This window comes from Siphateles boraxobius, unplaced genomic scaffold (genome assembly GCF_051911475.1).
Source record: "Siphateles boraxobius isolate OS27281-9 unplaced genomic scaffold, OSU_SipBor_1 13, whole genome shotgun sequence".
NCBI lineage: Eukaryota > Metazoa > Chordata > Actinopteri > Cypriniformes > Leuciscidae > Siphateles > Siphateles boraxobius.
The window spans coordinates 5,218,268-5,235,144 of NW_027508733.1; the positions used below are offsets into that span (position 1 = coordinate 5,218,268).

Sequence of the window (16,877 nt, forward strand, 5' to 3'; positions counted from 1 at the left end):
TATCGACCGCTACTGCCTATTGGCGCGGACGAGCCGTGGGGCCGCCATCTTAAACCGGTCACCCGCTCCGCTCAGTGTAATCTGTTTGGCAGGTGCAATGAGCTGCCAGCGAATTTAATTAATCATATCTCACTGAATACCGAACTGATTTTCACACGGGTTTTTTTTTGCTGCAAAGGTCATACACGTAGCTACGATACAGGACACATTGAATATTTTGCTCACAAAATACAACCAATAGTACGGTAATGTTAAATGTTAAATCTTACATGTGAAAAGTAATCCCCGAGTGATGGTCCGCAGATTTGAGCAGGAATATGTACATTACATTACATTACATACTACATTAGGCTACTATCTTTTTTCCCGGTAAAAGGAACGACAAAGTTTTATAATATGCTCTATTAGCTTTATATTCGGAGGATATTCATGTATTGTTTGTATTTTGAAAAATAAATATTGAAAAGTTGTCCCTGTCAATGCACATGGTACAAACCTCTAGAGTAACATGTTCTCACACCGTGAGTCACAATGTCGCTTTGTTTTGGATGAATAAAAGTGTAAATAAAACATGTCATTTAAGTGTAAGACTGAAACAGTAAAAATTATAGGGGAGAGCGGGGCACAACGTAGCCTAACGCTTTTTGACTTTCTCAGTTTGTGTAAATCTACTTAGGGTTTAGAGTATTTATTTTTTCCCCACATTAATTTCCTACATGTCTAGTACAATTATGTGGTTTTGTTTTATTAATACAGTGTATACTATCTTCTTAATTTACCCCGAAAGAATGGAAGTGAAATGTGACAACATGCCCCATAGGTGGGGTACATTGTAACATGTGAGGGGAACATTGTAACATCACCATATGACAGCTTAAAATGTTATCTGACCTAATAAAAAAATATACAAGTCAAACCAAAATATTTTCTTAATAAAATACAATAATTAACTTTTTCATATAAAATAATGGAATTTTTTAATAATTAAAAATAAACTAATTTTTGAGTTTGACAACAAACACACCGGAAAACACAGCTATACAGCATCGTTCAAAACAAAACAAAATAATAATTAATAATTTCTGAACATTGACTCTCAGTCTTTATTTACATGTTTCTCATGTTTTCTCAATAGAATTAATAAAAGTATAGAATATAATAGCATATTTCTAATAGGGGCTCATTGTAACGCAGTGTGACAACATACCCCAGCTGCACAACTGTGATTTAAACCCTGCTAGTGTCTTCTAGTTAGCGAAGCATTAAAGAACTATCTCAACTGTTAAATAACAGATTGGAGATTAAAATAATATCAGATTTGTCTAATTTTAAATAAACAAAAAATAGCGTATTTTTTTATTTTTAAAGAAATGTACTTTTGCTATGGTTAAATAAATGTTCAGTGATATCTTACAAAGATTTCTGAATTTTGGCGCAATTTTTTCTCTATATAGTGTTGATATGGCAACTAGTAAATGCACCAAGTTTTGTGCTGGCATCATGTGTGGAAGTATTTAAAACAAGTGTGTTACAACTAGTCCCACGTTACGTTGTGCCCCGCGCTCCCCTAACGATTAATATATAAAACGTTCCATTGTATCTTAATGTTTTGGAAAATGGCACAATTTCCTGAAGTATTATTAAGGGTAATACTCATAATATTCATGTGTTGTATGATGTTTGTTCAAGATCCTCCATGAGACTCGTGTATTTTTGTCTGATGAGTGAAAGTGTAAATTATGTTCTTCTGTGGGACATTATAATCCAGACATTTACTCATAATCTTTATGATATGTAGAAAAAGATTTTTACAGCACTATTATGCATTTATTTGGCTAATATTAATTGTTTCTTCTTCAGGTGTGTTTGCTGATACAGAAGAAGTGTCAGTGATGGAGGGAGATTCAGTCACTCTAAACACTGGTGTTCAAACAAACCAACAATTCCTGATTAGATGGTATTATAATGACATTCAGCTGGCATCAGTGGAGATCTCAGTTATATCTGTACAGATGTTCAGTGTAATGAAGGTAATGAGAGATTCAGAGACAGACTGCAGCTGGATCATCAGACTGGATCTCTGATCATCACAAACACCACAATCACAGACTCTGGAGAATATCAACTACAGATCATCAACAGCAGATTCATCATCAGTGAGAAGATCTTCAGTGTTTCTGTTCATGGTGAGTCATTGTTTAAAAGCAAATCTTGTACATTTAAATCACATCATTCGTGTGTTCAGTGACTTTCAGGGGTTTTTTTTTTCTTTTTCTTTACCTGTATCTTAATTCTCACACAGCATCACTACCAGTCCTAAGTTTTGGATCGGTAAGATTTTTAATGTTTTAAAAGAAGTCTCTTCTTCTCACCAAGGCTGCATTTATTTGATTAAAAATACAAAAAATTAATATTGTGAAATATTATGACAATTTAAAACAGCTGTTTTCTATGTGAATATATAGTGAAATGTAATTTATGTCTGTGATCAAAGCTGAATATTCAGCATCATTACTCCAGTCTTCAGTGTCACATGATCCTTCAGAAATCATTGTAATGTGATGATTTGATGCTCAAGAAACATTCATTACTATCAATGTTGAAAACAGTTATTTACATTTTTATTTCAGGATTCTTTGACGAATAGAAAGTTCAAAAGAACAGCATTTATCTGAAATCGAAAGCTTTTGTAACATTGAACACTACCGTTCAAAAGTTTGGGGTCAGTAAGAATTATAATTTTTATTTTTTTGAGGGGAAAGAAATAATAGAAATCAATACTTTTATTCATCAGGGATGAATTAAATTGATCAAAAGTGACAGTAAAGACATTTATAATGTTACAACTGATTCTGTTTCAAATAAATGCTGTTATTTGGAACTTTCTATTAATTAAAGAATCCTGAAAAATCTCAATCTCAACATTGATAATAATCAGAAATGTTTCTTGAGCATCAAATCATTATTGGAAAGATTTCTGAAGGATCATGTGACACTGAAGACTGGAGTAATGATGCTGAAAATTCAGCTTTGATCACAGGAATAAATTACATTTTAAATTATATTAAAATAGAAAACAGCTATTTGAAATTGTCATATGTAACAATATTACAGTTTTTTGTTGTTGTTGTATTTTTAATCAAATAAACGCAGCCTTGATGAGCAGAAGAGACTTCTTTTAAAAACATTAAAGCTACACTGTGTGATTTTTACCCCCATCTAGCGGTGAAAATGTATATAACCATCCAGTGAATATTAGTTTCTGTTCCTCTCAATTCCGATTTCGTTTTAACTCCTACGGTGGCCAATGTAGTCCAAGATTAACATGGCTTCCAGTTCGACCTCGTCCATGAGTGTTCCTTCAAGTGATGAGGTTATTTTAGAAAACTATTATAATTTGATAGAACACGGATTTATGTTACAAGGTAAACAATACTTTTCATCATTGACGCGAGGAAACCTATCCTAGGTGTCGTTCTAGCGTTATGCACACCATGATATAATTAGCCAAGCAACAATAAAACTTCCAATTAACGTTACCTGTCGAGAAGAAAGCAGGCAACGTCGGCGTCCTTTTTAAAATCATTGCTCGTCATGAGCTCTTTCCATCTTGGAAAGGCCACTCCAATATTTACTTTTGTCTTGTTGATTTGCCTGTTGCGTTGCCATCTTAATTCTCTTTTTCGCTTCCTTGGCAACTCTGATAAGTATCTTCGAGAATAAGAGTGATCCTCCATCAGCAACAGACTTTCAAAAAGGCTTTCAGATTTTTATATATCAGTATCCAGCAATCCCCCTCTTGAGATTCGACACCGTGCCATCGAGTGTTAAAACGCGAAAGGCGAAGCTTGAATTAACGGGTATGTCCCTCTTTGGCTAATGTACTTTCAAGATGGAGGGGCAACATGGCGACCGACATTAGAACCCCTCACCCGTCTGTATTTTCAATGGCATATTATACACTCACGAGAATACTTTATTACTTGAACGAAGTAAATAGACATTAATGAGCACATGTATTTTTGAAAGAACTAAGTGTTTTTAGCTAAGAATAAACTAAAAAAGTTACACAGTGTAGCTTTAAAAATCTTACCGATCCAAAACTTCTGACTGGTAGTGTAGATCATTTATTCAAAAACACATTTATTTATACATTAATTTATAGCTTTAACTTCAAATTCATTGCTTTATGATTTAAAAATGTACTAGTTTTTCTATTGGTTGTAGTTTAAACCGTTTTGTTCTGGAGAAGATGAGAGTTTCTCATCATATCATCTCTGATTTTTTTTAGTCCACCAGGAATCCAAAATACAGGATTTGAAGTTAACAAAGTATAAAATATATGTTCATAAAATATTTATATCAACCCAGCAAATGTTTTTTTGTTTTTGTTTTTTTGACTGTGTTCTTCACATGCACATCAAATGACACACAATTGTCACAACAAACAAGTGCTGCTCACATTTCTAAAGTTATTAAAGGGATACTCCACTTTTTTTTGGAAATAGGCTCATTTTACAACTCCCCCAGAGTTAAACTGTTGAGTTTTACCGTTTTTGAATCCATTCAGCCGATTCCGGCTCTGGCGGTACCACTTTTAGCATAGCTTAGCATACATCATTGAACTATACATAGTTCCCACAGGCCAATTCATGGCACGTGACCTCCCCAGAGACGCCATCTTTGATGGCATAATCTGCGGTGTTAACACGGTTTTACAAGCAAATTTCGAATATTTCTTTCTGTTTATAATGTTACGCAAATCATGAAGAGACAAAATGACAGAGATTATAAAGAGACTCTAGTAACACAAGACAGAGAGAGGTACAATGCGAAAATTTCAGTCATAAATGGTTTGGATCCGTATGAGCTAATGAAGGAAGCACTGAGCACTGATTATGCAGCTTTGCCTCAGATACAGTATTTTCATGTGTACCATTATCTAGTATTGGCTAGGAGTTTTTACACATGCGAGTAATTCCGAGCCTGGAAATCACTGAAGGCGTACAATCAGTTTGCCGAGGGTTGGGTTGGTGACGTTTGCTCAAGTGCAATCAATGGAAAATTAGTCATCATAGCAAATGTAGCATGATGCTAGACTATCAAATGTCTATTAAAAAGCCATAGCCTCCACAACTTAATTCCTATGTTCCCATTAAAACAGTCATCGGTGCTTTCTGTTATATGCATGTACTTATTTGTACACTGAAGAATAGGGGTGGAACGGTAACTGTTACATGTATTCGTATTGAACCGAAACGGTACGGGCGTCATGGTTCGGTGCATGAATATAAAATTAAATAAAACCCTCGTGCAAATTAATTAATGTAATGCGGAACTACTTTATACGCGGGTTCTTTAGGGACATAATCTGAGATTGCAATGCTGGAATGTGCGTGTGTGTGAGTGAGTGAGTGAGAGAGAGAGGCGCAGGCGCGATCGCGATCAAACAGTGGAAACAATGTTGTTTTTGTATGTTTTTAATACCTCGTCATTTTGTTGATACAGGACATCATTCAAACTGCAAAGTGTTAACTTATATTTGTTTTGAGGGAGTTTCTTTCCTGTTTATCCTCACCAGCCATAACCTCCGTCATTGTTCTGACAAAAGCTTAGTCTTCTCACATTCATGAAGTCTAATAACGGGTATACTGTAAAATCCAAATTTAACTGAACCTCCGGCACGATTTGAACATCCATTGACCCAGCAGGAGATGACCATTTTCACTTTTTATCACAACGTTAACTCGTTTCAGCTTCTTCTTATAATGTTCTGCCCACAGAAATGGCGCCGGGTCTGCAAATGCCCGTATATTGTGACGTCATGTAGGAACTATGTATACTCTCATTCCTGCGTAATAATCAAGAAACTTTACTGCCGTACCATGAGTGCAGCAAGTGTAATGATATGACGCAGCGCCTGAAAATAGTCCCCAGCTCGGTAACTTCCAACGTGACCGGGACTAAGTGCCTGCGCCTGCTGCACTCATGGTACGGCAGTAAAGTTTCTTGATTATTACGCAGGAATGAGAGTATAGTTCCTAGCCATATATGCCTAGAAAATCGCAACTTTTCATTTTCCGTCGGTCTTAGTACACGATGTAACTACAGAAGAGTCAAGTTTTAAATAGGAAAAATATCGAAACTCTTTGGTCATTTTTTTTTTGTTGAGAAATGCTAATGGTCTTGTCCACTTCAATGATGTATGCTAAGCTATGCTAAAAGTGGTACCGCCAGAACCGGAGATCGGCTGAATGGATTCAAAAACGGTAAAACTCAACAGTTTAATAACTCTGGGGGAGTTGTAAAATGAGCCTATTTCCAAAAAAGTGGAGTATCCCTTTAACATGAAAAATGAATGTAAATAGTCAGTGTTTCTGTGCTGGTGTTTCCAGTTTCAAGTGCTTGATGCTGTTTTAACTGCTAGTTCTTCAAAAACACACAAGATGGAGCCATTCACCAGTTAAATCAACATCATACAACTGATGACCAAAGTAGAAACATGTAGAAATAGATATCAGACAAAAATACTGTTGAAGTTGATTTATAAGTCACTTTGTAAATAACAATGACTGTCTTTAGCTCTTCCAGATCCAGATTCAGGTTCAGATCCGACTCCATTCCTGACAGAACTATATGTAGTTGTTTCTGTTTCTGCTGGTGTTATTGCCATTCTGCTTATTGTTGCTGTGATTTGCTATTGCAAGCGCAGAGCAAGAAGGAAAGGTGAGTGTAAAATACAAATGATTTAATAAGATTGAAATATGAGATTTAAAAACATTTTTAAAAGATGTTAGAATTCTCTATTTTTTACTCTAACCAAAGTAATGTGTGTTTAATTGAGTTTGTTGTTTTTCCTCGGAAAGGTAACAGGACGAAGCGCAATAAACAGGTGAGAAACTACATGACCTGAATCTGTGTGACTGCAAAACTCAGATCTGTGAGCTGATTAAATGTTTGTGTGTGATATACATTTTATATAATTATATCATTAGAATAATTTGTTCACATAATATTTCAAGCATTTAAACGTGCAGGTTGTTTAGTAAAGATAAATTATTTAAATACATGTGAAGAGAAACATCCTACATTTTAGGATATTTTGTTATTTTTTGTAATTCTAAGCCTAATTCTTTTTCCTTCTGTGAATCTGTGTGTTTTTATATACAGGCGAGTGGAGCTGAAGACTCGTCCCCTGATCAGAGAGACACTTTTTTGATGAAGACTCTCAGTGACTCGAACCTTCATCAGACTGAGGCGGCCAATGAGATGCCTACATAACTTTTATTATTTTGATACTTTCATTAAAAGAGAACTTGAAGAGAAGATGGGAACCGAGAAGAAACTCACATCGCTCACAGAGAAACAGTTTCACGATACCAAGATTTCATGTGTTGGCACCAATACTAGTGAAAATTCACCTTGACACCAATTTTAACTAATTCAAAATAGTTCATTTTTTTAGTTATTTAAAAAATAAGTAGCCTAAATATAGTTTACAATATGCAAACAATGCTTCAGAAAAGGCAAACGGTTAATTAGTAAGAAACAAAGAAGAACATTACCTCCAATAGGACAAAGAGCGCTTGAGGATTTTCGTGGTATTTAAATGTTTATTAAAGCTGCTAAATTGATTCAGACAGAAACAGGAAGTGATTTCTCTGTAATCATTAAAGAACCCCTGAAATCATAATTGAAGTTTTTTAGCTTTTAGTATGAATGTTAGCCTTAAGGTTTAAGCTAGTGTGTTCCAAAACAATGACACAATTCACATTTATGAGATGTAAGCATTCAAAACTTACAGTCTCTCACTTCCGTTAAAATGGATCAGGGATTTTTAGGACATCATCGTGGACTTCAGCTTCTCATCACATCTTCTGTCCAATCAAATGCTCTCTAAAAACTAAAGCTCCGCCCCCTACGCTATAAACACTAACTGGCCAAAGCGACCGTTGACACGTCACGGAGAAACATGGGTTAGAGTTGTGAGTTTGAATTTATCTCTACTATTGAATCCAACTTATCATCAGCACTCGGATTCGCTACCAAGTGCGACTTGGAGTCTGTGAGGTAAACTAAATGCTGTTGGCTATTTGAAAAGGGGGAGGAGCCATTCAATATTTCCCGCCTTAGCTCCTGTTTCAGTGGAAATTACGTCAACGCGTCAAACAAACCTGCGCATTTCAAGGCACTTCAGTGAGACTTTAATAACAGCAACATTTACACTGCAAGACCTGCAAGGGTTTTTCGTCTGCTTACGTTTACATTCATTTATAACAGGTTGTGAACATGAATACTTTATCAAAGATTATCATTTTGAACAACTTCAAGTAATTCCATACGGAAAGAGAAATGCTCTTCACGGAGAAGCTGTCAGTCAAACAACACACAGGTCAAACCAATATACCAATAATGTTATATTTACAATTTCAGTATTAGCATCTTCACAACACTACAGAGGAACATCCCTGATGAAAACACCAGTATGATGTTATTCCTGACATTAATGTTACTCTAAACTGGTGTTTTCAGCAGAAAATGTTAAAGTTTATGAAGCACTTTGCTTGTGGTGTCGTATCTTTGTGGTTAAAGTGTAAAAGGTTCAAATCCTGCAAGGTTTGATCCATGAAATATCACCATTGTGTCCTTGATCAAACTCTGAATCTCAGGAATTGATCCTGTAAAACTGCGGAAAGACACTGGAGGAAAGCGGCAACAAAATGCCTAATATGGGTTTATGTAATGTATTGTTTATATATTATCTTCCATAAGTGTTACTGACTGCTGCATAAGCCTTCTACTGGTATTAAGCATATTTCACAGATATGTTTATTGGTTAAACAACAATATGCATTTTGTATCATAAAGAACGTTTTTGTCTAAGTTAAATGTGCAATTGCTTTTCTTTATATTTTGGTTTAACAAATGTATTGTAACCTTTTATGAAGCATTTGAGATGGCATGCTGACCTTTTTTTTTTTTTTTTTACTGCCAAGTGTAGTTTTTTTTTACAGGGGCGTTAATGTTAAGGATTCATTATTCATATCTCTTCATTATAAATGTTTTTTATTACATTACAAATGTCTTTTAGTTCTGTTTTTGAAGAATGTTTTGCTGTGCTGTGATTGTCCACTGTTGTTATGTAATTATTTGTGTCATTTATGTGTATGTATTTTATAATATTATCACCGTGTGATGTAAATATCCACCTTCGCTTGAACACACAGTCAATCCCGGGTTTCTCTGAATGTGGGCTTCCTGGTTATAAGCCGGGAGGATTTTCATCATGATGTCTGTTGTTATAAATGTTTTCAGAAAAGTAATTACAGTGTCATAGCTAAAGCACTAATGCCAAAATTCTCACAAAAGCCTGAACATTAGTTGAATATAGACCTTTCTCTTTTTTTTTTTTTTTTTCTTTTTTTTTTTACTTTGCATCCGTCAAGGAAAATTTGCTTTGAAGCGCATATAAACTAGATTATTTCCTGGAAAAATAGAAATGAAATCGAAATATATGTTTATGTTTTTCGTCATATAAGTGCAATTAAAACAGACCTGATTCGCTTAAAATGGCTGAAGTTTATTATTTAAATCTTTTGGATTTTTAAAAACCTAATTTTATGATGCTATTAGACCAAGAAGAATGAGCTTAATGGTAATTTAATAACATTTACAACTTAAAGGTGCAGTCGCTAACTTTTTTTCAAAATGAGTTCAAAATGTATAAATGAGCGAGTAGTACATCATGAATGCATTTTCCAAATTGTTTTTGAGACTGTCTTTTAAGAAGAAAATACTCAGGAAGGGTGTTGACTTGGGAATTGTTGCACATGATTTGTCTTAAAGCATATTAAAAACACTTTATAGACATAAACATCATCAAAACTTGATTTCTACCACAGAGGGACATTAACTCTTTCCCTGCCATTGACTGCCATACGGCTCCATCATCTCTCATACATGATAGAAAATGTGTTCGTATTTGGTGTGGGAAGGAGGATGTAATTTTAAAAAACTGTAACTTTATTAAGTATATTAAATCAAGATCTCCGTTTCGTGAGCGAATCTTTTGAACTGATTCTTTTAAATCAACTGGTTCACAATAAATAACATTCATTTATTAATTCGACTTATCTGAAAGATTAAGATTAACTTGCAGTAAATAACAACTCAGTGATTTTTTATAGTAGAAGCCTAATTCCTTCTGATGGATTTGGTCATTCTTGAGTCATTAGTGGGTTACCATGATCTTCACTTTAGAATTTACCATTTTAGTGTTAATAGTGCGCTACTCATTTGTTCGTGTGTGTGTGTGTGTGCGTGCGTGCGTGCGTGTGTGTGTGCGTGCGTGTGTGTGTGCGTGCGTGTGTGTGTGTAAACTAGGAGGGTCAAACTCTGTCGAGGAAGGATCCCTGCATCACTGCATCAGATGACCATCTTGATTGTTTTTGGCGGATGATTTTATTAGACGAGGGGCCCGTTTCAATAAGGAGGTTCAAGCAACTCTGAGTTAAAACTTGAACTCTGAGTTGACTTACCCTGAGAGGGGAAACTCTTGAGTTTTCGCTTACTGAACAGCTGAAATGAGTTAGTTCAATCAACTCGAAGTTGACTGACTCTGAGTTAAGCGTGTGCACCACAACTATAAAAAGCCATTATCAATGGAGCGCAGATATTATGAGTCACCATGGTAACAGCGCCAGACAAAAAGAGGTCTGCATATTTCTCACCAGCAGTACGCAAAAAAAATTGTTTTAAGCAACAGGGCAGCAGCGGCGATCGAGAGAGTTAGTTTGGGAGAAAATAGTTGCTCGAGTCAATGCGTAAGTTTACATTTTAATTACTGTTATACAGTGTTGGGTGTAAATACTAAATACTGTAATTTAATTAAAGGGATTACTCTTAATTCTTCTGTAATATAAAGTAAATGGAGATGGAGATGCAGAGGAGATGGAGATGGAGATGAAGAGGAGATGGAGATGCAGAGGAGATGGAGAGGAGATGGAGATGGAGATGTAGATGTAGATGTAGATGTAGATGTAGATGTAGAGGAGATGGAGATGGAGATGCAGAGGAGATGGAGATGCAGAGGAGATGGAGATGTAGATGTAGATGTAGAGGAGATGGAGATGCAGAGGAGATGGAGATGGAGAGGAGATGGAGATGTAGAGGAGATGGAGATGCAGAGGAGATGGAGATGCAGAGGAGATGGAGATGTAGATGTAGATGTAGAGGAGATGGAGATGGAGATGCAGAGGAGATGGAGATGGAGAGGAGATGGAGATGGAGAGGAGATGGAGATGTAGATGTAGATGTAGAGGAGATGGAGATGTAGAGGAGATGGAGATGGAGATGGAGATGAAGAGGAGATGGAGATGCAGAGGAGATGGAGAGGAGATGGAGATGGAGATGTAGATGTAGATGTAGATGTAGATGTAGATGTAGATGTAGAGGAGATGGAGATGGAGATGGAGATGCAGAGGAGATGGAGATGTAGATGTAGATGTAGATGTAGAGGAGATGGAGATGCAGAGGAGATGGAGATGCAGAGGAGATGGAGATGGAGAGGAGATGGAGATGCAGAGGAGATGGAGATGGAGAGGAGATGGAGATGCAGAGGAGATGGAGATGCAGAGGAGATGGAGATGTAGATGTAGATGTAGATGTAGAGGAGATGGAGATGCAGAGGAGATGGAGATGGAGAGGAGATGGAGATGTAGAGGAGATGGAGATGCAGAGGAGATGGAGATGCAGAGGAGATGGAGATGTAGATGTAGAGGAGATGGAGATGGAGATGGAGATGCAGAGGAGATGGAGATGGAGAGGAGATGGAGATGTAGAGGAGATGGAGATGCAGAGGAGATGGAGATGGAGATGTAGATGTAGAGGAGATGGAGATGGAGATGGAGATGGAGATGCAGAGGAGATGGAGATGGAGAGGAGATGGAGATGTAGAGGAGATGGAGATGCAGAGGAGATGGAGATGCAGACGAGATGGAGATGCAGAGGAGATGGAGATGTAGAGGAGATGGAGATGTAGAGGAGATGGAGATGCAGAGGAGATGGAGATGTAGAGGAGATGGAGATGTAGAGGAGATGGAGATGCAGAGGAGATGGAGATGCAGAGGAGATGGAGATGCAGAGGAGATGGAGATGCAGAGGAGATGGAGATGCAGAGGAGATGGAGATGTAGAGGAGATGGAGATGCAGAGGAGATGGAGATGTAGAGGAGATGGAGATGTAGAGGAGATGGAGATGCAGAGGAGATGGAGATGGAGAGGAGATGGAGATGTAGAGGAGATGGAGATGTAGAGGAGATGGAGATGCAGAGGAGATGGAGATGTAGAGGAGATGGAGATGTAGAGGAGATGGAGATGCAGAGGAGATGGAGATGTAGAGGAGATGGAGATGTAGAGGAGATGGAGATGCAGAGGAGATGGAGATGTAGAGGAGATGGAGATGCAGAGGAGATGGAGATGCAGAGGAGATGGAGATGCAGAGGAGATGGAGATGCAGAGGAGATGGAGATGTAGAGGAGATGGAGATGCAGAGGAGATGGAGATGCAGAGGAGATGGAGATGCAGAGGAGATGGAGATGCAGAGGAGATGGAGATGCAGAGGAGATGGAGATGCAGAGGAGATGGAGATGCAGAGGAGATGGAGATGCAGAGGAGATGGGGATGCAGAGGAGATGGAGATGCAGAGGAGATGGAGATGCAGAGGAGATGGAGATGCAGAGGAGATGGAGATGTAGAGGAGATGGAGATGCAGAGGAGATGGAGATGTAGAGGAGATGGAGATGCAGAGGAGATGGAGATGCAGAGGAGATGGAGATGCAGAGGAGATGGAGATGCAGAGGAGATGGAGATGCAGAGGAGATGGAGATGTAGAGGAGATGGAGATGCAGAGGAGATGGAGATGCAGAGGAGATGGAGATCTAGAGGAGATGGAGATGCAGAGGAGATGGAGATGCAGAGGAGATGGAGATGTAGAGGAGATGGAGATGCAGAGGAGATGGAGATGTAGAGGAGATGGAGATGCAGAGGAGATGGAGATGCAGAGGAGATGGAGATGTAGAGGAGATGGAGATGCAGAGGAGATGGAGATGGAGATGTAGATGGAGATGCAGAGGAGATGGAGATGTAGAGGAGATGGAGATGTAGAGGAGATGGAGATGCAGAGGAGATGGAGATGCAGAGGAGATGGAGATGCAGAGGAGATGGAGATGTAGAGGAGATGGAGATGCAGAGGAGATGGAGATGTAGAGGAGATGGAGATGCAGAGGAGATGGAGATGCAGAGGAGATGGAGATGTAGAGGAGATGGAGATGTAGAGGAGATGGAGATGCAGAGGAGAAGGAGATGCAGAGGAGATGGAGATGAAGAGGAGATGGAGATGTAGAGGAGATGGAGATGCAGAGGAGATGGAGAGGGAGAGGAGATGGAGATGTAGAGGAGATGGAGATGTAGAGGAGATGGAGATGCAGAGGAGATGGAGATGGAGATGTAGATGGAGAGGAGATGGAGATGTAGAGGAGATGGAGATGCAGAGGAGATGGAGATGCAGAGGAGATGGAGATGTAGAGGAGATGGAGATGCAGAGGAGATGGAGATGCAGAGGAGATGGAGATGCAGAGGAGATGGAGATGTAGAGGAGATGGAGATGCAGAGGAGATGGAGATGTAGAGGAGATGGAGATGCAGAGGAGATGGAGATGCAGAGGAGATGGAGATGTAGAGGAGATGGAGATGCAGAGGAGATGGAGATGCAGAGGAGATGGAGATGTAGAGGAGATGGAGATGCAGAGGAGATGGAGATGGAGATGTAGATGGAGAGGAGATGGAGATGTAGAGGAGATGGAGATGCAGAGGAGATGGAGATGCAGAGGAGATGGAGATGTAGAGGAGATGGAGATGCAGAGGAGATGGAGATGCAGAGGAGATGGAGATGTAGAGGAGATGGAGATGCAGAGGAGATGGAGATGTAGAGGAGATGGAGATGCAGAGGAGATGGAGATGCAGAGGAGATGGAGATGTAGAGGAGATGGAGATGCAGAGGAGATGGAGATGGAGATGCAGAGGAGATGGAGATGCAGAGGAGATGGAGATGTAGAGGAGATGGTGATGCAGAGGAGATGGAGATGTAGAGGAGATGGAGATGCAGAGGAGATGGAGATGGAGATGCAGAGGAGATGGAGATGCAGAGGAGATGGAGATGTAGAGGAGATGGAGATGCAGAGGAGATGGAGATGTAGAGGAGATGGAGATGCAGAGGAGATGGAGATGGAGATGGAGATGCAGAGGAGATGCAGAGGAGATGGAGATGCAGAGGAGATGGAGATGCAGAGGAGATGGAGATGCAGAGGAGATGGAGATGTAGAGGAGATGGAGATGCAGAGGAGATGGAGATGCAGAGGAGATGGAGATGCAGAGGAGATGGAGATGCAGAGGAGATGGAGATGCAGAGGAGATGGAGATGCAGAGGAGATGGAGATGGCCCTGAGCGTGAATGCTATTAAATATTGTGAATTGTTTGTAAAAGAAAGCCTCAGTAACTTGTCAGGATTATGTGGCATTCTAATTAAAAACTATTTTTCTTATTTAGGAGTTAATATATGCAAAGACCAAAAAGAAAGAATAAATCTTAATTATACCCCATTAATCAATCAAATTAAAAATAAATTCAACACATGGCTAATGAGAGACTTATCTTTAAACGGGGGAATTGTATTATTTGAAGGGTTATCTAGACTAGTTTACGCAACGATTGCAATAAATATCCCAAAACATATCATTACTGAGATAAATAAATGTAAATATAATTTCATGAGGAAAAATCAACATCATTATTTGGAAGGGAAAAAAACACACTTTGTAATCTGACTAAATAAATGTACTTGATTTTGAAATATCTAATACTAGGCCTATATTTAAAATTAAATTGATAAGAAAATAGTATTCGTTCCAAAGATAAATTATGCTATTATATCCCTAAAATTACTTTTGAAAAAGTATGTGGTATTGTATTTCTCCTTAATTGTAATTTTAACATTAACAAACTTTCAAATTTTCATAAACAGGCACTGTTATCATGGATGATTGTACAAACACAATTTCTCCCCTCATAAATGCTTATTTTGGAATAATAAATATTTTTATTTGGAATTTCCGTCAAATATTAAACGTGCTCACACTACAATATTTGAAAGTCGTTACACACTACAAAATGTTATTAAGATTATCGTGCCAGAGGAAGCGCCTCACGTGATCTCATGCAGTGGACCGGAAGCGGAAAAGCGGATGTATACAAAATATCTGTCCTTCATATCAAGTCATATTCGTGAAAAGGTTCCCGTGACCAAGGAAAGCGAAATCGTTTAAAAATCATCCTTTTAACATTTAAGGATATTTCTAATGAATGGCGTCAGCGCTGGTCAATACAATGAATCAATGCCATTGATCTTTATGAAGTGAAGCATCAGCTTCCGCGTTGCTGCTCAGCTGAGCCCTATAAAGTGGAGTTTAACATTCAAACTAAATATTAAAATAATTAACATCTTGTTTCATTACATCTATCTTTGAATGAATCCGCATTTGTTTTTTTACATTTCCGTTGAATGAAGAGTTTAATGACTCACTCAAAGACAGTCGCTTGCCGCCATCTTGTGGCGTAACAGTGTAACTTCACTGAGTGACAGCCTGTCGAGAATGTGCAAAGACGAGCAATGCCGATCCTGGAGAAATATCAGCAGAAAGCCTCTCATAAAGTGAGATTAGAGGATCGCAACTAACTGTTATATAACAATGGCCTAACAAGCTTATTGTCAGGTTTATGTTCTGTTTTTATATTATGTGCGACCCTTATTTTGACATGGTATCTTCTGTTTACTCCACTTTAGTTTCGGTTTCATTACTGAACATGTACTCGTCTTCGTGCCTGCTGACCACAGCGTAACAATTGTTTATTTAGCAATAAATAAATAAATAAATGGAGATAATACCGCATATCGCGCTGTCGAGTCACTCAAAATTACCTCAAGGGACATTCCTTCACCCTACTTGTTTCTTATTGGCTATTTTGTCAGTACTGACGTAATCACAGTCTTGCTCATCCCAAATTAAAATCCTAAATATCAAACATGTTTGAATTTTAATTATTTTTTTAGGACAATACTGGTGAATTACATTTTTGTTATATTGTGAATTTACTAAAAAATCTTTTTCCACAAATGTAAATGGGGAGGAATAAAAAAAACTAATTTGACTAATTTTAAAATAGAAATAAGGTCTACTTGTATATAACAAATAATAAAGCGAAAGTAAATATCTTAATCTTTGAATAATTTGTAACTATTGTACTTATTTTGTAGTTATCTGAATTTCTTTCTGCTTTCTCTTTTTTCTTTTCTGTTATATTTGTTTATTATTATATTTAATTTTATGTTATTGGGATGGTATTGCCCTTGTATGTTCATTGTTCAAAAGATTGCAATAATTTTTATTTATTTTTTAATGAGTTTGAGGTTCTTTTTCCTGCTGAACACAAAATAAGATATTTTGAAGAATGTTGGTAATCAAACAGTTGATGAACCCCATTGACTTCCATACACAGGGGTTTTATCTTATTACGGAAGTCAATGGGGACCAGGAAATGTTTGGTTACTAACAACATTCTTCAAAATATCTTCTTTTGTGTTCAGCAGAAGAAAGAAACTCATACAGGTTCGGAACAACTTGAGGGTGAGAAAATTGACAGAATTTTCCAAAAGTATAAACAGATCTTAATTCATAAACATTTAATTTCAAACACCAGTTTTTTATATATCGCTGCCTGCCGTTCTATTTTGAACAAGGGGGTAATCCATCAGCCGGAAGTTGA

General features: G+C 37.8%; 3 protein-coding genes, 1 long non-coding RNA gene and 1 pseudogene across 5 annotated transcripts in view; 2 read left to right on the forward strand and 3 right to left on the reverse strand.

Annotated features, from left to right (window-relative positions):
• LOC143734954 (uncharacterized) overlaps positions 1 to 16,877 on the reverse strand; it is a 375,259-nt gene that overhangs the window by 299,762 nt on the left and 58,620 nt on the right. The window lies entirely within an intron of this gene.
• The window catches only part of LOC143735223 (uncharacterized), a 395,094-nt pseudogene that overhangs the window by 205,681 nt on the left and 172,536 nt on the right, over positions 1 to 16,877 (reverse strand). The window lies entirely within an intron of this gene.
• The window catches only part of LOC143734907 (uncharacterized), a 328,536-nt gene that overhangs the window by 171,630 nt on the left and 140,029 nt on the right, over positions 1 to 16,877 (reverse strand). The gene's annotated exons all lie outside the window — the stretch shown is intronic.
• LOC143735550 (uncharacterized) lies at positions 6,645 to 7,240 on the forward strand. Its single transcript, XR_013203218.1, has 3 exons — positions 6,645 to 6,726; positions 6,867 to 6,892; positions 7,171 to 7,240. It is a non-coding gene; the product is annotated as an uncharacterized LOC143735550 (long non-coding RNA).
• Positions 9,803 to 15,726, forward strand: LOC143735551 (uncharacterized). The gene is made up of 2 exons (XM_077225732.1): positions 9,803 to 11,015; positions 11,486 to 15,726. The coding sequence occupies exon 2, from the start codon at positions 11,555 to 11,557 to the stop codon at positions 12,038 to 12,040; it is 486 nt and encodes a 161-aa protein (XP_077081847.1). The 5' UTR covers positions 9,803 to 11,015; positions 11,486 to 11,554; the 3' UTR covers positions 12,041 to 15,726.